At 38.0% G+C, this 24346-nt stretch overlaps 1 protein-coding gene across 18 annotated transcripts in view; it reads left to right on the top strand.

The window, feature by feature from the left end:
• Positions 1-24346, top strand: part of NRXN1 (neurexin 1) — a 1279091-nt gene that overhangs the window by 579703 nt on the left and 675042 nt on the right. For all 18 annotated transcript variants that reach the window (XM_066267113.1, XM_066267112.1, XM_066267110.1 and 15 more), the window contains 3 exons: positions 13880-14002; positions 20759-21140; positions 22713-22903. In XM_066267113.1, the coding sequence (XP_066123210.1) occupies positions 13880-14002; positions 20759-21140; positions 22713-22903 (696 nt within the window). The remainder of the gene's footprint in view (positions 1-13879; positions 14003-20758; positions 21141-22712; positions 22904-24346) is intronic.

Below are 24346 nucleotides of genomic sequence, written 5' to 3'. Positions count from 1 at the left end.
ACAATTATATTCTTAAACTGTAGATTATATTTCTTATGATATATGTTTTTAACATTTAAAATTATTCACATCAGAGATATTTATACTGGTCTGTCATAAATGGGTACAATCAATGTCAAAGCTATAGAAGCTATATGTTTCTTATTAGAGGGTTTAAACCTTGTTTATTTATTTGCTTAGAGTGATGATATTTAGCTAGCTGTAGGGCAGGAAGAGAGGAAGCTACATATACTAAAGTTTATTTTGTAGATAATGGAAAAAGGTTGGTGTAAGTTAAGAAAATGACAGAGGAGTCCCTGTGGGATGTTTTTTGCAGCTCTCAAAGGTCAAACCTTTTAAAAGGCAAGATCCATGTTTATAATTAAATACTTATCAAGTCTTGAGTCCCCCCATTCCTAAGCCAAATACTTCTTTGCATTTGGATATTACCGACTGCTGGCCTTCGGTCATTCTGCTCTTCTAGGCTCAACACATCACTAAATTTATTTTCAAGAGTACTGAACAAAAAAATCTGTCCAAATAACTGAGAGAGTTACCCGGGTTCTCCACCTGCATGACTTACCAGATTCTGTGCCGCCAAATGTAAAAGCAAATAGATGCAGCTTTCTGTTCATACACATGTCTTCGTGAATGTAGGTATTAAAAGTTATATAGCATTACTTTTCATTAACTATTTAAATCAATTGAATATCAAGAAATATTTCATCTACCATAAAAACCAATCCAACAAAATCTAAACAAAATACCTATTTGATAAATATTTGGTGACCAGCCATTATATTCAAGACACTGAACTATGGTACTGAACTAAACACACTGAGGGAAAGAGAACAATGAAATACTGATAGTAATAGTTATTATTATTATTACTATGATTGAGGGTTTACCATATTCCAGGCATTGTTTTAAGTGATTAAAATGAATCAAACTTATATTGTAGTATATTTCTATTATTGGCTTATTTTATAGATAAGAATACTTAAAACACTAAGCACTTACTTGGTTTACCAAGATCACATAGCTCATAACTAATGGAAACTGTGTAAGAAACCCAATCTGTGAGTCCATAACACATGAAAGGGAGCGAGATACACACATTTTCAAAAGTTTTTTAAAAAAAGATTTAAATCCTGATCTAACCAAACAAATACAATGTAATTAATTAGCATATAATTCCTTTACCTTTCCAGAGGATTTTATTTTATTTTTTAAAAGATTTAATTTATTGAGTTTAGAGAGGTGAGAGAGAGTGAGAGAAATGAAGAGGAGAAGGAGCAGGAAGAATCAACTCTTAATAATTGCTTCTCATATGTGCCTTGACCAGGCAAGCCCAGGGTTTCAAACCAGCGACCTCAGCATTTCAGGTTGACGCTTTATCCACTGTGCCACCACAGGAAAGGCTTCTTCAGTGGATTTAAAAAGTTTATCAAATGTCTCTCTCTTGTTGTTAGTTTTCATTTTTTTGGAAACCAAACATCTTCAGGCTTAATGTCTTAACCTTATATTATTTGTTCCAAGTACTTTGTAATTGTGGAGGAGTATTTCTACTATATTTTAGTATAAAAAAATTAGTCCGTCCTTAGGGCTCTACTGATGTTTATTTGCTTAAACAGAAAAGGTGAAGAGTTCTTTATAAGGCTATTCTGAATAGTTCTCATAGATGTGTCCATAGCTTAAATGAGGACAGCAGAGGATGTACAGGGAAGAAGAGGGAGGAGCTACATGGCTGGCCAGGTAGTTTCACTTCAAGGTTGTTAGGGTGATTGGTCTGTCACCAAACCCAGGTCATGATTGGCACCAGGCCCAGCCAGCTAGACAGCTCTGAGACAGCTTCTCTGATCCCCAGAGGCCTTGTCATTTAGTGCAGACGGGATGAGGAAGGTGACTCCACTGTATGACTTACGTGGATAAATGAAGTATTTTGCCTCCAGCCTTGTCTGCACATTCTTAAATACAAAAGCTAATTAAAGGGAACTTTGGAAATAAATAAGAACAAATTTTAGAAACTTAATCAGGACTGGCATTAACAGCGTGCAGCTTATATGGTCACCCAGGACCCCATGCTTGGAAGGGCCTGTGCTTGGATCGGTACTCTCTATCACTGCCCTGACATTCTTTATTTCAGTTCACACTGGGCTGTCAAATAATTTCCTCGGTCCTTCGCCTTTCCCACGTAATGTTAGGAGGGACTAGAGAAAGAAGAATCTGGAAGTGTCATTTCCATGTGTCTAATTTTAATTTGTGATGAAATGTCCTAGTGGACACATGTGATTAGTAAAAACAAAATAATTTTGTTCCCAGTCCATTATCTAGAAATTGAGGGAGATCAAATAGAAACATTAATGAGGAGTTACTCTCCTTTTTTCTAAAGCAAGGATGATATATTATTTTTCTAAGGTAATTTTTTTTTTAATCCAGAAACTAATGGCAGACGGCAGGTGTCCTAATTACAACCTGGGGAGCACATGCTCTTGTCATTTACAGGTAGGAAGTGCAGCTGCCAGGAACTGTGTGACTCAGGCATCAGGCAGGGGTGACTTTTGCTTCTGTTTCTCCTGGCTTTTCTCTGTTCCCATTATTGTCACAGTGACAGGCTTGTTTCTAGTTTCCCAGGGGAGATTATTGTCCTCAAAGTCAACTGTCAAATAAAAATTGTTAGTATCTGGAAAAGTTGATAGAAATAAACTTAATTTTACTGCTCACAAAAATTAGGGGATATTTCACAGCTTCATACTCATTTTAAAATATCCCCTAACTTTTGTGAGCAGTATATATATATATATATATATATATATATATATATATATATACATACATACACAGAGATATCATCCATTTTATTTTATTTATTTTTAGAATTTAAAAAATATTATTTGTTGATTATTAGAGGGGAAAGAGGGAGAGAGAAGGGGGAGAAGCAGGAAGCATCAACTCATAGTAGTTGCTTCCTGTATGTGCTTTGACCAGGCAAGCCCAGGGTTTCAAACCAGTGACCTCAGCATTCCAGGTCGATGCTTTATCCATTGCGCCACCACAAGTCAGGCAATATGATCCATTTTAATAAAGGCCATGGTTTTAAATTTTCAGAACAGAAAGTGACTAGATTTTTAGAAGTAGAGGGACTTGTGCTGGTTGGGGTGCTCAGTTGGTTAGAGCGCTATCCGGATACACTAAGGTTGTGGGTTCGATCTTTGTCAGGGCACATACAAGAATCAACCAATGAATATATAAATAAGTGGGGCAACTAACTGATCTCTCTCTCCTTTCTCTCTCTAAAGTCAATAAAACAAAAATTAAAAGAAAAAGAAGTGGAGGGACTTACACTTGGCTTATGCCATTTATTACCTTATTCTTAAATTGCTTTTTGTTTCTGTTGCCTTTGTTGTTATTGCTGTTTTACTAATAAAAAAATTCAGACTAAGTCCAGTAAAAGAATTAGACTAAGTTAAATTAATTAAGGTTATGCCAGATTTAATGGCAACATTGAGTCTAAAACTCAGGACTTCTGACTCTTAAGTTCTTAAATATTTTTCCATTAGTTATTTCTTTATATTCAGTGTAAAATTTTATGAGAAGGGAAAACTTAAATTGTCTATTTATTTATGTGTATTTTGCAGAGGCCTGAAAACTACATCCCATGGGCTAATTGCCCGTTTAAGAAGTAGTTTAATTAAAGCAAAAACACATCCATTTGTTTGTATATAGTCTATGGCTGCTTATACACTACAATAGCAAGGTTGAGTAATTGCAACAGTGACTACATCCAGCAAAGCCAAATATATTTACTATCTGGCCATTGCAGAAAAAATGTTTTGACCCCTTAACTACTAGAATTTAAGCACCTTAAGAATCTAAGCTGGGACATCCCCAATGCTAAGATCAGTGTTTGGCACAAAAATAATTGTTAAACTAAGTTTTTTTTGTTTGTTTTTTTATTTATTTTTTTTTACAGAGAGAGAGTCAGAGAGAGGGATAGATAGGGACAGACTGACAGGAACGGAGAGAGATGAGAAGCATGAATCATCAGTTTTTCGTTGTGGCACTTTAGTTGTTCATTGATTGCCTTCTCATATGTGCCTTGACCATGGGGCTACAGCAGACTGAGTAACCTCTTGCTTGAGCCAGCAACCTTGGGTCCAAGCTGGTGAGCTTTGCTCAACCCAGATGAGCTCGTGCTCAAGCTGGCGACCTTAGGGTCTTGAACTTGGGTCCTCTGCATCCCAGTCTGATGCTCTATCCACTGCACCACCGCCTGGTCAGGCTATTAAACTAAGTTAATAGGATATGAGTGCCACATAACCCAGGATAAATAAGAGTAGTTAAATGGGATAAACAACAAACACAATATTTCATAATTTTTAATTAAATTATTTAATAACTTTAAGATGCACTGACACTGAAACCAGAGGCGGATTTAATGGCGGGTGCACCAGGTGTGCACCTTGGGCCCCGACTTCTGAAGGGCCCTGCAAAACCCCAACTTCACATTATTTTCAAATGACACTGTTTGGTTTCATATGTGCAATTTTAACACTAATAGTACATAATATTTTTTATTTATTTAAAAATATGTTTAGTGTGTATTTTTATTTTCCCTGTCTCTCTTTTTTGAAGGGGCCCAATATGTTCTTCTGCTCCTGGGACCTCAACCAACCTTAATCCGACTCTGACTAAAATATGTAATTCAATTCCTGGATGCTATGGACAGTTTAATGATCTAAAAAATTGAAAAGTCATGCATAAATATAAAATTAATTTATATGTATAAGGCAATGCTATTCTTTTTTTAAAAAAAACGTACAGCATAACTATGGAAACTTAAAATCCACTTTTATGTGATTCTCATCTTTAGTCCCGATAACTATGGTGGAACAAACACAACCTGGAGATAGTAAATGGAGCACTTCCAGGAGGCAAACGGAAAGGATTTTGACCTGCCCATCATCTATGCAGTATGCTGGTTATGGCTTTGCAGAAACACGCATCAAAAGCCTCATGCTCGCCCTGGCCGGTTGGCTCAGTGGTAGAGCGTCGGCCTGGCGTGCAGAAGTCCCGGGTTCGATTCCCGGCCAGGGCACACAGGAGAAGCGCCCATCTGCTTCTCCACCCCTCCCCCTCTCCTTCCTCTTTGTCTCTCTTTTTCTCTCCCGCAGCCAAGGCTCCATTGGAGCAAAGTTGGCCGGGGCACTGGGGATGCCTCTATGGCCTCTGCCTCAGGTGCTAGAATGGCCCTGGTTGCAACAGAGCAACACCCCCGATGAGCAGAGCATCGCCCCTGGTGGGCATGCCCGGTGGCGGTCAGGCACATGCGGGAGTCTGTCTGATTGCCTCCCAGTTTACAATTTCGGGGGGAGGGGGGAAGCCTCACGCTCAATCAATGATTTAATTTAAAGCAAGCAGATTAACTACTCACATAATTAAGTAGAGTTATAAAGTAGAAATTACTTGCATTTGATGTTTAACGCAATGAAAAGGAAGTTCAGAACCAATCTGTTTGAGCTATACTAAGAAATAAGATACTCGATACAGATGGTCGGTTTCTGTATTTCTCATCTTTAAAATACACCAGTAGAGGGAGATAGCTGCCTAATGGGCAGATCATGAGTTTCAGCTTTGTGACTCACGGCCTAACTTTTGAAAATCAAAAGATAATTGGTATGGGTTTGATTTCCTCAAACGGCAGTTATCTTCCAGCTCCAGAAACAGTGGTCATTTTAGTCTACTGGACATCTTTGATCACATTGCTTCATAGAATTCTTAGCTTTGTTTTATTCTTCTCTGTTATCTTTATTATTTTTTCCTACATTCAAAAACTAGTATTAATAGTTCACAGGACATTTGCACACAAGGCTTTCTTCTAAAAAGGATCCAAATTAGTATTATATGCAACTTGTCATATGTAATTTTGGTTCCAAATATACATGCATATATATAAATGAAATGGGTTCCAAAATGAATTTAAAATATACTTGCAAAAATTCTGAAGTTGGTAAATAAAAGCTTGTTCAATTTTGTTGGGGATATATATATATATATGAAACTCCCCGTGGAGTTATCTGTAAAAAGAGGCAGTTTGATTACTTGTATATCCTTTAGAAGTTATTCTTTTCCTCATTAAATAAATTCATTTACTCATTTATGCTCAATACTTTTAAATAGAATTTAAAGTGATTAATAAAAGCAATTTGAAATAATTGGAGAGGAAAGCCAATATGCAAAAAAATAGTTTTTTAAAAGGAAAGAGCCAAGTTGCCAAAATTACATTCACATCCTAAATCTTGGTTTCCTGGTGGATGGAAATAAGGAAAGGCAGTCTGTCCCATCACTCACGTGATATAAGAGGAAATGCCCTACAGAACCTTTAGGAGAGTCTGTGAATCTGGACTTTGTAATTAGGGTGTGTTGAGAAGGCAGGCTAGAGGGCTGAGAATGCAGACAGAGGAAAAATGGTAGCTTTCAATACCTCTGGACCTTGCTATAAATAATCAATGATGTTCTGATAAAATACTTTTTAAAATTTATAAACTATAATTTTTTTAAAATCAAATCTAATTTTAAAAGGAAAGAATTTCTTGTAAAAGACGTATTTGAAAATGCCTTTGTTAGAGTTTTTTGATAAAGAAATCATCTTTTTTTCCATAGAGAGAAATGAGCCCCCTGCGAGATGCTATGGAGTTCAGATTTCTGAAGCCTGGGAGCCCAGTCAGCCTGCTCCTTTAACAGAGGGCAACTCGCACTTTGTGTGCCTTTAATTTTTCTTGTGCAAGATTACAAGGAAGAGGGATTCCACTGCTTTAAAAAAAGTAATGAAACCACTGCCCCTATTTAGCTTCTATATTTTCACATTGCACAAATCTATTTGTTCCAAGTAAGGAAAATTTGGGAGAGCACTGTGTGCTGTGTGAGAGTCTCCAACACTGCCCAGCCCCAATCTTCTTATTTGAACAGGGAAGAGAACAATTTACCATAACTAAGAGAAAGGGTTCCTTAAAGATGACTTCATTGTTTGACAACATAACAAGGAGGGGAAGCAGAGAGACAGATTCCCGCATGTGCCCCTGACCAGGATCCACATTGGCAAGCCCACTAGAGAGTGATGCTCTATCAGGGGCATTGCTCTGTTGCTCAGCAACCGAATTCTTAGCTCATGAGGCCTAGACCATGGAGCCATCTTCAGTGCTGGGGGCCAACTTGCTCCAGTTGAACCACTGTTGCAGGAGGGTAAGAGAGAGAGAGAGAAGTGAGAGGGGGAAGGGAGAAGAAGCAGATGGTTGCTTCTCCTGTGTGTCCTGACCAGGAGTCAAACACAGGACATCCACACGTGGGGCTGATACTCTACCGCTAAGCCAATCAACTAGAGCCACAAAAATAACCAGAAGTGATTTTGTCTTCTAAGTGAACCTGTCTGTAAAGCAGGGACATATCCTGGTACACAGCATGGTGTATTTCCTGCTTCTGTCTGATCACTTATTGAGTATTTAGTGCTGTATATAGTGAGGGATACCAAGAGGACAAAAACAGAGTTCTCTCCCTGAAAATTTGACTATATCAATTAATAATTTCATTTTCTAGAATATACTAATATTCCTTCTGGTTTTATTTGAGTTGAGTAATAGGTCTAGAATAACTCTCCTTAAAGTTCCCTCTGCCCTCTGCCTAACCATGTCAAAACAAAAATGAAATGAACAATAATAAAAATGTTCTAGATTTAGAGAACTTCACCTTAAGATTGCATTCTTTTATATAGCCACAAGGTGGGAAGATAGTGCAGCACAGTTTTTGTCCTTCCAAGAATGATAGAATATAAAGTTGGCTATGGGAGAGTATATGCTCTTATTAAGCATCCTCATTTTACAGATAAAAATATGAGAAACAGGGAATATACCATAAATGACTTACGGTGACACCATTAGTTGATAACAAACAGGGACAAAATTTAATTTTCCCTACCATGTCCTCTGATAGTGAAAAAGGAGATGGAAAATAATTAGCAAATGTGGTTACTAATCTGGCCAAGAACAGCTACCATCTTTTCAGTGTTTCTCTTACTGGGTAAATCAATGCTCTGTAAGAGTAGTAGATTTCATAGAAGAATTTGTTTGGCTAACTGCTAATCTCCCACTCCTCACCGCCCCTTCCTCTCTGTCTTATGCCTTAAAATGGGCTTATCTCCAACCCATTTTAGTAGTAAAATTTTAGAGTCACCTGGAATTCATAAGTGGATAAGTTTTAAAGGGGCAATTAATTACCTTGAACTAAATTGAGGAAGTCTGAAGATTTTATTGTGTCTAATTCTCTCTGTAAATAATAAATTTTAGTTAGAGTCACCAGAAAATCCAATGAACATCAACTGATTAGAAAACAGCTATACCATGGCTTAAACTTTTGAAAAGACTGCCACTTTGAGCCCTGTTTATTCTTGCTTGGTTTTCATCTTTGATGCAGTTCAAAGAGCAATCATGGACTCAGAACTTGGTGTTCTTTGAAAAGTTCACTTTACTTCAGTATAATATAATGGGCAGAATAATTTTTAAAAGTTTGGTAGAGTGGTAGTCTGGAGACGTGGACTCTACAGTCATATAGTGACCATAGGACCATCATCTAGCCAATTTGGACCTCAGGTGTTTTGTAGATAGCTCAATGCATTTCTATGCCTCTCATACCCCTTCTAGTTCCAAATTCTTTAAAATAACATTAGTCAGGCCCTGGCCGGTTGGCTCAGTGGTAGAGCATCGGCCTGGCGTGCAGAAGTCCCGGGTTCGATTCCCGGCCAGGGCACACAGGAGAAGCACCCATCTGCTTCTCTACCCCTCCCCCTCTCCTTCCTCTCTGTCTCTCTCTTCCCCTCCCACAGCCGAGGCTCCATTGGAGCAAAGATGGCCCGGGTGCTGGGGATGGCTCCTTGGCCTATGCCCCAGGTGCTAGAGTGGCTCTGGTCACAACAGAGCGACGCCCCCTGGTGGGCAGAGCGTCGCCCCCTGGTGGGCGTGCAGGGTGGACCCCGGTCGGGCGCATGCGGGAGTCTGTCTGACTGTCTCTCCCCGTTTCCAGCTTCAGAGAAATACCAAAAATAAATAAATAAATAATAATAATAACATTAGCCAGTAGAGCTGGATTTTGATCCAGTCTGGTAAATATTACCTGTGGGCATTGAGCCACATTATACTTTTACTATCTGCATATCAGTTTAGGGTCTATGGAAAGAACCCTGGAATGTAAAAGGAAGATCCGAAGATCAGTCTTAATTTCACTTCTTATCACCTCTGTGACTTACAATAATATACTTAACCTTTCTAAATCCACTCTTTTAACTTAAAAAAAAAAAAAGGAAAAACTATTTCTATGGCTTAAATAATAGATTACATTAAGAATCAAGTGTAGCTGGGCTTGTGGTGGCGCAGTGGATAAAGCATTGACCTGGAACTCTGAGGTCGCCGGTTCAAAACCCTGGGCTTGCCTGGTCAAGGCACATATGGGAGTTGATGCTTCCGGCTCCTTCCCCTTCTCTCTCTCTCTGTCTCTGTCTCTCTCTCTCTTTCCTTTCTCTTAAAATGAATTTTTAAAAAAAGGAAAAAGATTTTAAAAAGAATCAATATAAGTTGTAACCCCTTACAAAACACAAGGAATAAATGTTTGAAAATAGAAACAACACTATGAACTTTAAATCTTTAAAATATTGCCATTTTAGTCTGTTTGGGCTGCTCTAACAAATTATCATGAACTGTGTGGCTTAAACCACAGATACCTATTTTTTTTTAGTTCGGGGCTGACAAGTCCAAGATCAAGGTAGCAGCAGGTTTAGTTCTTGGTGAGGGTTCTCATCTTGGCTTGCAGATGGCTGCCTTTTTTTTTTTTTATCCCCACATGGTGGAGAGAAAGAAAGCCAATGCCTCCTCATTCTCTTCTAATAGGGGCTCTAATTCCATCATGGGGGCTCTACCCTCGTGACCTCACTTAAAGCTAATTCCACACAAAGGCCCCACCTCCTAATACCATCACACTAGGGGTTAGTACTTCAACATATGAACTTTTGGTTCATAACCCTCGCATTAATGTTAGAGGAAAGATATTACTACCAGTGAGCCATGTTTTGATATCCCCAAAAGAAAAAGAATTCTCAAAAAGAATTCAGATTATTAATGATTTGAATGACTACAACTTTTCCATTAAAATCCAGAAAAGAGGACAAATGACTTTCAAAGTCAAAATTCCAATAGTTGAGCACCTTTTTTTATTTTAACCAATTCCATATATATGTGAGAGGAGGGGAGGCAGAGAGATGGACTCCCACATGCATCCCAACCAGGATCCACCTGACAAGTTCATTAGAGGGCAATGCTCTGCCCATCTGATGTGTTGCTCTGTTGCTCAGCAACCAACCTCTTCTTAGCACTGGAGGCAGAGGCCATGGAACAATCCTCAGTTCTCAGTTCCTGGGGCCAACTCGCTCCTATCGAGCCATGGCTGCAGTGTTGAGGAGGAAGAGAGTGAGAATGGGTGGGGTGGAGAAGCAGATGGGCACTTCTCCTGTGTGCCTTGACTGGAAATTGAGCCTGGGACATCTAAACACCAGTCCAATGACCTACCACTGAGCTGACCATTCAGAGCCTTAATATGCTTTAAATGTCTGAGCATGTAAGATCTCAAAGGCACTGTAAAGATCAGATAGACCATCTCCTCACTTTATAAGTTGGGGTGTTAAGGCCACCAAAAGCTGAATCTTTTAGCAGATTGCTGATTATGAGGGAATCATGCTCCAAACTGAAGGTTCTTCCTCTAGCCTATAACATGCTTCAGTATTGACCATTTTAGTATTCCTAGGCAGAGGTGCAAGGTAGTGTTAAGGTTGTTCTACCAAGACTTATAAGAAGGAAATGTAGCAGTTTCCATTATTGTGTTCATTTTGCGGAGCAAGCTGGAAGTCATAACAAGGAGCAAATTTTTTATACTTTTCATTCAGATGTGGGGTAACTCAAAATTTAAGTTGCTAGCTAAAGGTCACATAGCTTGGAGGCAGGATAATGCAAGAGAAGCTATGAAGGCTTTGAAGAGGCCAGTCTGGGTTTGAACACTTTCTATGTCACATTTTAGCTGTATATATGCCCTTGGGACAGGTAGTTTTAGTTTTCTAGGCCTTCACTTCCTCATCTGTAAAATGATAATAAATTAGAGATGAAGTAACAGATAAAGTGCCTGGAGCATAATAAGCATTTCCCAGCCCCCAAATTTTTTCTTAGTCACAAATCAAAGACTAGTTCTTACCTCCCTGTCCAGTGCACTCCTTATTATACTTCATGTTGCATAGAGAGCATTGTTTTGAACTGAGACTATTAACTGCATTTTTAAAAGCCTTGTCTTCCAAAATCAATCTCTTCACATTTTTAATAATGCAAGAAAGGAGTTTGAAGTTGGCCCACAGAGATTTTTATGAACCAAAGGGTTATTTTTAATTGGATTTTTGTGCCTGTTGTTATGGAAATACTTGTTTCATAGATTAAGCATTATGACTTTACTGCAAGATCAAGCCCAGGATGGGGTAGAGTGATGATATCACCCTTGTCCTTTCTTTTTTTCTGACAAAACACTTTTAAAATTAAGAGAACGGGGGTGAAGCTGCTTCAAAAGCATATATTTCTAAGGGGAGAAAAGATCTCCCCTATAAAAATAGCTTTAAAATGATATATTCTCTTTTCAAAGATCAAAACTAAGAATGACCCTTGCCACTGGTAGGATGCTAAGATTCTGCAGTTTTTAACTGCTTTCTTCACTATTGAAACTAGAAAGAGTTCCTTTGATCCTGGAACTTGCTTTCAACATTTGGTCTCAAAGCATTTTTGCAGTACTGAACTAACATGCTTCTTCTAGTTATTTAGTGATAAATCTCTTTAAACTGTTCTATCTAGACAAGCTTTTATTCGTGTATCCAGATGAATTGGAATTTTCTAAAGAAACAACAAGAGATGGTTTCTAATCTTCATCCTGGCCCTGTTTAAAGACATGAGGTCATTCATCCTGCAAAATTTAGCTTATGTCACTGGCTCATTTTAAGCTCCAGAGAAACCCTATCCAAATAATACAGAACTTGTAATCATCAGTAACATCCTAAGAGAAATCAAGGTGCTGGTGGATAGTCTGCAGTTCTGAAAACAAACAATGAATGATCTCTTGTCAGATTGACTGCTGAGGTTTCTTCTATGTTGTTCCCTTATTAAATTTTTTCCTCTTTTGTTCTCTCTTCTTCTTGTTGGCATTTTAATATGTCCTCCGATGCTCCTTGGACATTGATTGGTTTTGTTGGTAGAATTTAGTTGAAGAAATTGTAAAGCTAATCCTGACCCTGAATCAGATAAAGATCATGTTAACCCAATGATGTCATATAGTTTATTATTCTAATGCACTAGTAAATTCTATTACTTAAAAAAAGTAAAATCCATCACCAAATAATGTATCTTAGAAACTTTTTATAACCTGACCAGGCAGTGGTGCAGCGGATAGAGCATTGGACTGGGATGCAGAGGACCCAGGTTCGAAACCCCGAGGTCACTGGCTTGAGCACAGGCTCATCTGGTTTGAACAAGGCTCACCAGATTGAGCCCAGGGTTGCTGGCTTGAGCAAGGGGTCACTTGGTCTGCTGTAGCCCCCTGGTCAAGACCCATACGAGAAAGCAATCAATGAACAACTAAGGTGCTGCAATGAAGAATTGATGCTTCTCATCTCTCTCCCTTTCTGTCTGTCTGTCTCTCTCTTTCTGTCTCTGTCACAAAAAAAAAACCCCACAAAAAAAGTTTTTATAATTTTTCTCAGTGAAACATAATTAGGTTAGTAAAAATTAATCAGATTGGTAGAAATGCTTATTTTTCCTATAAGAATTTTCTAGTTACACTAAAAGCAATTTTCTCTGACTTTGCTTTGAAGTTAAAGAGGGACATGTGTCTAACTTTGTCATTTCAATAATTTCTACAAAACAACTTTCTGAGATAATCTCTCTGTTCTGTGCCAATTTAAATTCCATTTATCTATGGATTTTAAACTGCCATAGTTGCTTCCTTGGTTAGACTTCTTGCTGTTTCTTTTGGTTGTTACCTGGGAATCCTGTCATCTACTGCTGTTTAACATCACATTTTTCCCCTTCCCACTCAATACGTGACCCCTTTTCAGCTGTGACTTCTGTTTTCTTTATTTTCTAAGAGTCAATATGTTTACCTACACTCATTTTCTTTGCCTCTACTTGATTTATATTTTAGACACAACATTTCCCAAGTTTAAGAACTTAGTGAGCTGTAGTGGTACATGAGGTCAGAGAGAAGAGCAGCATCACACAGTGCAGTATCCAGAGCAACCTTCTCTGTAGGGTCTCATCCAGACGGTGGCCACTCAATGGAAATGGTTAGCTAATGACCTGCGGTCAGATCTCTCCCTGAGGTCAGAGGTGACATGGCTGTTAGCTACTACATTATCAAGAAAGTGATAATTGCAAAAATCAGAGAACTCCTTAGGGGAAAAAAAAAAGTGTAAGTAAATGTGGGAGGCTTCCCAATGCTGTATTGACTGTGCCTATTTATGACAACAGGTCCATTCGCTTGTCTTAAATCAATGCATAATGTGAAAGATTCTTCTTAAAGTGTCACACCAGAATGTCTGTTAACATGTCATTTTCCTTGCTTGCTATGACTCTAATGGGCTTGAAAGAAAATTGATCCCGCCAGTCTCCTCTCTCTCTTTCTCTCTTTCTCCTTTCTCTCCTCTTGCATTTTTCTCTCCTCTCCTTCATCTTTCTCCCTTTCCTCCTTTCTTTGTCTCTTTTCTCTCACTCTCTGTGAGGTTCATTAGCTTGACTGATTCTGAGTGTCCATAATGACTGTTTGGCATATTCTACAGGCAAAGGTCCCGAGACCCTTTTTGCTGGCTATAACCTCAATGATAACGAATGGCACACAGTGCGTGTGGTTCGTCGAGGAAAAAGTTTAAAGTTAACAGTGGATGACCAACAGGCCATGACAGGTAAACCCTGCTATCCCCAATCACCCTCTTTTTTTCTGAAGCTTTAGACTTTTCCATTTCTTGCAGGTGGCATGGGAAATCAAGTGCACAACTTGCAGCTGTTACATACAGTTCAATATCTCTGTGTGTGTGTGTGTGTGTGTGTGTGTGTGTGGTTTGTCTTTTGGTTTTCTTATTTTTTAATTTTTTATTAAATTTATTGGGGTGATATTGGCTAACAAAATTATATAGGTTTCAAGTGTACATTAATATGATACATCATCTGTATATTGCATTGAGTGCATACCAAACAAAGTCGAACCATCTCTCATCACTATAGATTTGTCCCCCTTTACTCTTCCCTCTGGTAACCACCATACTCTGTGAGTTTCAGTTTTATATGCCCCATATGAGTGAAATCATATGGTTCTTCATTGTTTCTGACTTTCTTATTGTGTAGCATGATACCCCTAAGGTCCATCCATGTTGTTGCAAATTGCAACATTTCATTTTTCCTTATGGTTGAGTAGTATTCCATTGTATAGATGTACCATATCTTCTTTATCCAATCATCTTTGGTTGTTTCAATATCTTGGCCACCGTGAATAATGCTACAATGAACATAGAGGTGCATATATCTTTGCAAATAAATATTTTCAAATTTTTCAGGTAGATACCCAGAAGAGGGATTCCTGGGTCATATGATAACTCCATTCTTAATTTCTGAGGAACTGCCATACTGTTTCCACAGTGGCTGTACCAGTTTACATTCCCACAAGCAGTGAATGAGGGTTCTTTTTCTCCACAACCTCTACAACACTTGTATTACCTGTTCTATTGATAATAGCCATTCTAAAAGGTGTGAGGTGGTATCTGTAGTTCTGATTTGCATTTCCTTAATAGCTAGTTCTGAAGTTGGGCATCTGTTCATGTACCTGTTGGCCATTTGTATTTCTTCTTGAGAGAAGTGCCTGTTCAGTTCCTTTGCCCATTTTTAAATTGATTGGATGGTTTGTTCGGTATTGAGTTGTATAAGTTTTTTATATATATTGAATATTAATCTCTTGTCAGAGCTGTTATTTGCAAATATCTTCTCCAATTCAGTTAGTAGCCTTTTTTGTTTTGTTATTGATTTCTTTTGCTATGCAGATGTTTATTTACTTTGACACGGTCCCATTCCTTTATTTTTGCCTTTACTTCCCTTGCCTTTGGGTTTGAATTCACAAAATCTTCTTTAAGACCAATCTCTGTAAGTGTAGTACCTATTTTTTTTAGCAACAATTTTATTTGCTAAGTGTTTCTTCTCTCAAATGAGCAACACTTTCATATCATGTTTTTATCTGTTTCATAATTCAAGAAGAATTTATAATTATAAAATATTTTAATTTTGTGGTTTGACAAATATATATTTGTGTCTCATTGAATATTAAAGTCATGTTTGGGTGAAACTTTCCATTTAATTTCTTCATTTCTAATATATTTTAGTAATAAATAGCAGCAAGTTACACTTTTTAGCTTCTTGATAAATTAATAAATATGCTGAAATTCTGTTAGGTAAACTGTTTTTTTCCTTATAAGCTATAACTGATCATTTTTGGCCAATTACCTTGGTTTGTTAAACTCTAATGTTAAGGATGTCAAGTTCAATCCCTGATTTGTATTGAGCCATATAAAGGATCTCTCCACCACAGAGATCTCAGGGAAACAATGGAAGAGGCATCTGTGAGCCTTTCTTCTCCCTGCTAAAAATAATGTTAAGTACTGGACTACCTGGGATATTAGCTCCTTTTTCTTCTTTAGAGGACATCTCCATGTTAATTATTTTAGTACAAGGCAAAGATGGTCCTTGTGCAGCAGAACAGTATCTGTTTTACATTCATCCAAAGGGTGGTGGGTCCTATAATCCGAGATCAATTGAGTCTATCCATGTAGAAATATCATGCATGAGTGTTAAACTTTTGAGAGAATCATTCCTGAGTTCAGATGAAGCAAACTGCCAATTCATATGGCTTTTCAAAAATGTGTTTCCTACATGGGGGTGCAACTTCACTTTGGTTCAGAATCATCAGACGCCCTTTCAAAGGACCAATTCCTAGCCTGACACCACAGAAGTCTGGAGGGAACAGAGTAAATGTTTTCTTAAAATCTCTTCTGAGAACACTCATGGAGCTGGTCCATGGACTGGCATTGAGAAGCCACTGCTATGATGTGTCCTTTTATTCTCTGAGGAAGAACATCAACCAGAGAACCATGAGCAGAAGACTTTATTCAAAATTACCAAGCGTGAAAAGGCTCTGAAGGAGCTGTGTGGACTTAGGGAAGGAAGGCAGACCTTGTGTAGAGCTTTGGCCAAAGTGTAAGCTGAAATTCAGCAAGTTTTAGTCAAGCGCAGTTCCAGGAAGATGAATGAATTGTCTTGGACAATTTGGATTTTGTCACGAAGTGTAAAAATGAGCAGTTAAGGTCTAAGTGGCTTAACTTTCTTTGACATGTCATTATTACCAGACCTGAGAAAAGAACCGAGGTGTGTTTTTTTGTTTGTTAGATTGTGTGCTTTGTGGCTCATGGTCCATCATGTCTTCCAGAAAAGAAAATTTTCCAAGTTTGTATTTTAAATTCCAAGAACTCTGGTGCTTCTGATCTGATTGGGTTCAAAGGGTCTTTGCTGACTCCTGCAGCCCAGGGGCAGGGGCCCAGTCTCCCTGTGTTTACCTCACCAATTCTACCTGGATCCCGAGCCTCTCCAGAGTACGGGTCACTGGTACTCGGTACACCTAAGTCCCTCCAACCCTTTCCCCGGCAGTGGTACCCTCCTCTCCGCCTCTCAGTCCTGCAGTGCACTCTGCACTCTCCTATTTCCTTTTTGGGAACACCTTGAGAATCAGGCCTTTACAAAAGCTCGGAAAAGACGTTGTCTTCCACCAGCTTCCACTTTCTGCTAAAAAAAAAAGTCTTTGAGACAAAGTACAGCAAGACTTTGGCTAGCTCCTCAGAACTGCAGGAAGGGCAAAATATAAACTAGCATTGCAGTAGGTTAGCCTGCCATTTACCGTTTCTCAAAACTGTTTAGAGCAGAAATTAGATTCTGCCCACTGCTCTGAAGGAGCTGAATAATATTTTTCAGTTGTGGGAACTGACATTTTCTTTCTCAGAGTATAAAGAAGACATGGAAATACAAGCCAAGTTAACATTGTTGATTTACCTAAATTATGCATTTTTACCCCAATATTCCACCCCACCTTTTTCCTTACCCCAACCCCCAGCACCTTGCTGCTCAGAGATAGACATTTTTTTTTCCCATAATAATTTGCCTTTACTTGGTGAGTTTTTTTTTTTATCAGGGTCATTTGTGGGATTATGTTTGGTCAAAGATCTCACGAAAGCCAACAAGTCATAATAAAAAGTCAGCCTCAATTTATCATATATTGCTAGATATAGTTTCCTAAGATAGCAATGAAAACTTGCCATTGAGTCTTAAGTTTAGGATGAGATTTTTTTTCAAACACTCTAGTCATCCCTTGCAACCACCTACAGATCAGGAAAGCAAGGGGATTTCTTATTAGGTTTGCAAAATGTCAGAAATTACTGAACAGGAATATTTTTATGAAGGAAAGCACTAGAGACTCCATGCAAAATTCTACATTTGACCACATTTTTTAAGTTACAATTATAGATATATTTTTAAGTATCTGTTAAGTGTTTTTTATTTTATTTTTTTAGGAACATGATCTCTTTAATTGAGGTGACATCAGTTAACAAAAGTATACAGGTTTCAGATGTCCAATTCTACAACGTATTTCTGTACAATGTAAAGTGTGTTCAACACACCCCAAGTAAAATCTTTGTTCATCATTGACCCCCAGTCCCCTCCCCCACCTGCCCTTGCAGCAGGTGGTTCATCCAACCTCAGGAAGGCTGAACCTAAAGTAGCTGATCTTGCTCTCAGCTTAAATAAAAAGATTTGCTTTAGATAGTGAGATATTATTGCAAATATACCATCCAGGTGGGTGTTTTTTTTAATTGGAAATTAGCAATTTTAATTAGAAAGAGTCTGCTATACCCCAGACTTTTTGATCAGAGACATTTTGCTAACTTCAAATTTTTCCCACTAACTCCCTGGGAAAGACTGTAGTTTTAAATGATCAGAGCCTTAAAAATGTTTTGCCTTTAATGCCCTTAATTATTTTCTTAATCAATATATGTATATAAGAGTAGAGGTGGCTATGTTACTGACAGAGGATTAAACACTGGAATAAAGACTGAGGAGAAAAGGGTTTTTAAAGGCAGCAGTTAATGTTTTCTTAGTCAGTGGATAATGGCTTTTAGGTGCTAATTCTCTCCCTGGAGCAAGCCTATCTGCCATTACTGCTGCTGCAATATATATGTGCTTATTAAAAAAAGAATAGGCTCTTGAACATGGGCCGTAATGATTTTTCTTATAACTTGGCTACGGTTGCTCCAGTGCTGTTTTACTACCTTTTTTATTATTCATGTTCTGCATCTATATCCTATTCCTTTGAGAAAAGAAAGCAGACATTATGTACTATTTTTATCACTGAACTTCTCAGTCCTTTTAAACAAAATGTGTTTCACTATTTCAGAGCTGCCTAGAACCTCACAATTTTGCGTAATTTTTAATTTCAAGTATTAGAAATATTTTTTCCAAACATTTCTTTCCTGTCATTTGGTTCACTAATAGAACCTTTAAGAAGAAACATGACAATTTCAGGATTGGGGTGGGTTCACTGAGTTAAAGCTCAGATTTTAATATCATAAAAACAATACAAGGAGATAGAAAAGCTCAATTGAGTTTTAAGCTTTTCATATTTTCCGTTCCATATGGCTTGTTAATTCAATGTTACCGGTGTCTCAGGAACTTTATATTTGAGCATTATTAAAAACTAAATTTATTTGCTACCGAAGAGAAAGTTCTCCAAAAAGCAGTGTGGAGGTCATTGAACAAGAACTGAAGAAGGAGAAAGAAATGATGTCATACAAGAAGGCAGAATTGCTAAAGATTTAATTTTATTTTTGCATCAGATAGATAAGCAAGTAACCTAGTGGAGAGGTCAGAGGACAGACATATACAGTGTTTCTTTTTGTTGTTGCTTTTTGTTTTTTAAAAAAAACGTTTGCAGAGATAGGATTGGAACAAACCAATGACTAAAAACAGAACATACCCATGGTGATAGGACAGCTGTTACCAGATCAAGGACTAGTAAACAGGTGTGAAAATTAAGTAGAGTCAAGTTCAGAATAAGGGAAAGATCTTTACATCAGTGAGTTTATAAATGTCAAAGGAAATTAAGTATGCAGATAATTTTTCTTGGACAACAGAGATTATTTCCTTTATATTTTACTGGCAGACATTTCCTTAAAATGCCATCTAACATTTTACTCTCTGCATTAAGAAATGGCAGTCTGTCAAACTGGTTGAAGGAGGCCCACATACGTGGCTATTCAGTCTTCATGACATCTGGGAAGAGGTCCAAGTGAATTTTTTCAGGGACTGATACTGAGATTGGCTTTAATTAATATTTTCCTTAACATCATGGATGATGGGATAGGGTAAGCTTGATAAATTTTCCAATTATGCCAAATTGAGTAGTGAAGTTGGTACCTGGAAGAACTTGATTGCAAGTTAATGACCTTTCTGAGTTTCAGGAGAAAGTGAATGACAGTTTAATTAGACAAGAACAAGAGGCTAGGAGTGAATCACTAGCAATGATAAAGTATGCTATTTTGTGCTTAATAAAACAAGTTTGCATTTTTTAAAAATTTAGTTTATCTTCAACACTGAAGGTAGGTGCAGTTATCACTCTGGAGGTAGTATGGCAGGGTGAGGAGGGACAGAGCTGAGCTGAAGAGTGAATCACTGTGCAAATCCGCAACCAAGCTTCATGCTCAAGTATTGAAAGAAGATTAAAACTTTGGTAATCTGGACTAATTTTACTGCTTGTCTCAAATTTGGGCATGCCTTGAATTGGTATATCATGCTCAATTTAGTTATCTAAAACATAAGTGCAGGAAAAATGGCAGGTCCAGAGATCAACAGAAATTCTAAACTAGTTAGGAGACTAGTTCTAGGAAAGACTATGGAAATTATTCAGCACAGAAAAAGGAAGGTGAAAATGACATACTTCAAACACATTTGTCTGGTTTATTATTGGAAAAATAGTTAGCAGCTCTTTATTATTTAAATCGACGATAGGAAAATATAGTCACTTTTTTTTTTTTGGATGAACATTCCTTATAAAGAAAAATGTCACCATGAAGCTGGGATACATCACTTTCTACTGGGTTGATTAGGACAATCATTGTCTCTAAAGCATCCCTCTGTCTCCTTTTCTCCTCCCTTCCCTCCTTCCCACCTACCTTCTGTTCCTTCTTTCCTTCCTCTCTCCTTCTCTCCCTTTCTTCCTTCCTTTCTTTCCTTTCTCTCTCCCCGCCCTCTTAACCTTTCTTTCTCCCTTCCTTTCTCCGTTACTTGCTTCCTTTTTTTTCCCTTCTACTTTTCAAAAATTCTGTCCCTTTAGCTTATGAGAAGTTTTTGTTAAGACTATAATTTTGACATAGATTAAAATCTCACCTAAGAAAGTTGTGTTATGTAATACAGCCTTTCCTTTTAACATCACTTCTGTGTTTTTACTATAAGTAGTTGAATATCAAGGAGGTATTTAGATTCTTGTATCTTAAAATGTCATGTTGTTATGGAAGTCTAAAGTTGAAAATGGCTTTTAGATACAGAAGATAATAACATATTATCCTCCCACTTAGGTCAGATGGCGGGTGATCATACCAGGCTGGAGTTTCATAACATAGAGACTGGCATCATCACAGAACGACGGTATCTGTCTTCTGTCCCTTCCAACTTCATTGGACATCTTCAGAGCCTGACATTTAATGGAATGGCATACATTGACTTGTGTAAAAATGGTGACATAGATTACTGTGAGCTCAATGCCAGATTTGGATTCCGGAACATCATAGCAGACCCTGTCACCTTCAAGACCAAATCGAGCTATGTTGCCTTAGCTACATTGCAAGCCTACACGTCTATGCATCTTTTTTTCCAGTTCAAGACAACATCTCTAGATGGACTAATTCTATATAACAGCGGGGATGGCAATGACTTTATTGTCGTCGAATTAGTTAAAGGGTAAGTATAAGTCAGTTCAGTGACAAATAAGTCTTTGAGAAAATAAACCTCTATTTCCAAAAATATACATTAAACAATATGTATTGGCTTGCAAGGTCATGGGCACGGGCAGATGGCAGAGGGGCATACAAATAATGTATTCATTTAAATACCCATAAAGTTTATAGGGGTATTGTATAGTCTTTTATAGCTACATATCCTTGTATGAGATATAAATAACAACAAGTTCTAATTTATGCTATGTATTCATTCCATGAAACTTACACTTCATGTGTGGATTGCCTTACTATTATTATGCACACTATAATTCTACAAAAGAATTTCTACCAATTTGCAGGCTAATTTGTGCTAAATTAAATAGCTAATTTAAGTAATCAGATTACTTCAATTTTGCAAAATTCCATTTAACTCAAGCTTAATTCTATGTCCAATTTCCTTGAAGAATTTAAAAAGATTTTTGTGAAATTTCTTTGAAACGACGATAAAATTTTTATGTCATTTAATCAATTTGGGTATTCATTCATTCACCCAGTGAATATTACTGCATATTTATAACAGGTTAGATAATATGCCAGGAAATAAATACATTTCCTTGCTACCCCATTCATCTCTCAGATTCCACCAAACCCAATCCACACCTGTGCAAACACACAACCTTGGGGAATATTAGTGAACACATAAATGGAACAGAAGCACTATGAAAAGTTTCCTAAAGTGATCATGTGCAGAGGCTTAGGAGAGCGTGTAGGCCAGGGGTCCCCAAACTACGGCCCGTGGGCCGCATGCGGCCTCCTGAGGCCATTTATCCGGCCCCCGCCGCACTTCTGGAAGGGGCACCTCTTTCATTGGTGGTCAGTAGGAGGAGCACATTGACCATCTCATTAGCCAAAAGCAGGCCCATATTTCCCATTGAAATACTGGTCAGTTTGTTGATTTAAATTTACTTGTTATTTATTTTAAATATTGTATTTGTTCCCATTTTGGTTTTTTTTACTTTAAAATAAGATATGTGCAGTGTGCATGGGGATTTGTTCATAGTTTTTTTTATAGTCTGGCCCTCCAACGGTCTGAGGGACAGTGAACTGGCCCCCTGTGTAAAAAGTTTGGGGACCCCTGGTGTAGGCAGATTAGGAAATGTGTGAGGGAGGGAGTATTTGAGCTGAGATTGAGGATGAATGCCCATAGAGAGACGGGCATTCAGAGGAAGGGGAGAGCAGCTGTGCAAGGAGCCAATAAGAATTGCCAGTTCGGTGTGGTTAGCTCAGGAGGGGTTGTGTGGCAAAACTAGGGAATGAGTAATGAGCAATGTGTTTCTTCCAAAATCAGAGTGTAGACCATGATTGAAATAATTATTTTCACTATTCCTTATAGTGAAGACCATAAAAATGTTTCTTACTGACACAGAATAATGTTTCTTACCTTCTTAATTGCTGAGCTTTGATACAAAAGCTCTTGTGACGTCTAGCAAGGGTAGGGTCACCTGAAAAAAAAAATCGACTTGTAATCCCTAGTTTGACTTCATCAAAAATTCAAAAAGTGATGGGATTTTCTCACCTTTCCTTTGTTTCCCAGGTACTTACATTATGTGTTTGATTTGGGAAATGGTGCTAATCTCATCAAAGGGAGTTCAAATAAGCCTCTCAATGACAATCAGTGGCACAACGTGATGATATCAAGGGACACCAGCAATCTCCACACTGTAAAGATTGACACGAAAATCACAACGCAAATCACCGCAGGAGCAAGGAACTTGGACCTCAAGAGTAAGTGCACAGGGTCAGAGGAGCAGACAGGAGCCTATGTGGTCTCCACTCACTTGGTAAATCTTTGCTTTGGGGTATGTGTGTGAGTGTGTGTGTGTGTGTTCCTTTTACAAAAACTGACCAGAATTTTATTTCCTGCACATAATTAATAATACAACACACAAGCCTCTGTTCTCCCTTTAATGTGGCAGAAACATGCATTTTTAATAGCAGTTCAAAACATGCAACACCTAAGGATGCATGCATGATTAAATTTTAAAGAGTGAGAAGTACTCTTAGTTTTGATATTATAAAGAAAACTAGACATTTGCAAGTTTCCTTAGTCCCAACAGTTTTCAGTCAATGCAGAGTCAAAGTATACAGATACCTAAGGAGTTTCTTCAAGAGCTTTGTTTGTTCTTTCCTCTGTGAGGTTCCCTAGATGCTTGCAGACGCCCTGACCGGCAGGGCTCTGAGCCTACCTTATACCTCTGTGCTTCCAGCAGTGAGTCCCCACCACAGACACACCAGTGGGGATGCTGCTTTTACCAGCTTCTAAGAAAGTCTTAGCAGATATTTAATTTTCTTATTGATACTTGATTTCTCAAGTGAGCAGTACAAACTTCTTATAAAACATAGCAATAATATGAGGAAAAAATAAATACAAATTTCTATTTGAGTGGGCCCTTGTGAGCCTCTAAGATTATAGCTATATATCCTATCTCTTTTAACACCATAAGAAGCAATGGATGGGGTATCTTTAGCATTTTACTAAGAATGTAGGAAACCTGAGCTCAGAATGACTTATCTAGGGATGAAAATACTGCTACAGTTGAGCAAAAACATGGCCCCATTTCCTACGCACATCCATTTCCGTTGTTGCCTCTGTTCTGTGCGATGTAGTCCACAGTCCTACAGGGATCGTGGTGGTTACACTTTTGCTTGGCAAGAGTTCTTCATTTATGCTGATGAGATCTTTTCTTTGGATTCAGAAAGAATATACATGGGGAAGTCAGGGGCCCGGAACGAGGAAATCCCACAGAAGTCTTTCTGGAGAAAAATACTCTAAATAGGATAAGAGAAGAAAGAAAAGTGGTTTTTTTTTCCCTGTAGTTGCAGAATTTATTTTTAATCCAGAATTATATTTGTCCAACACCTAAACTGTGTGATAATGGCTGTCTCTCTTCTTTCAGAGTGGGCCTCTTGTTAATTTCAAAGACACTTTGTTTATGCCCACAAATTTAATAGCGTAGCTCTTAGAGAAAAAGAAAATGAAATTCAAAGGACATGCTGTTTAACAGGTGAAACCTCTTTGCTGGCTCTAACCAAAGTGAATGGAGTGCATTTTCTGTCCCTGATCTGGGGTTGCCTCTGATTTACACAGCGGGCTCAGGTAGTAATTGTAAGGGAGAGATGGTGACATTCAATGTGTTGGTCAGGACAGACACCAGTGCTAGAGCAAAA

Source organism: Saccopteryx bilineata, chromosome 3 (assembly GCF_036850765.1).
Source record: "Saccopteryx bilineata isolate mSacBil1 chromosome 3, mSacBil1_pri_phased_curated, whole genome shotgun sequence".
Lineage (NCBI taxonomy): Eukaryota > Metazoa > Chordata > Mammalia > Chiroptera > Emballonuridae > Saccopteryx > Saccopteryx bilineata.
This window is presented reverse-complemented; position numbering and strand designations above follow the sequence as displayed.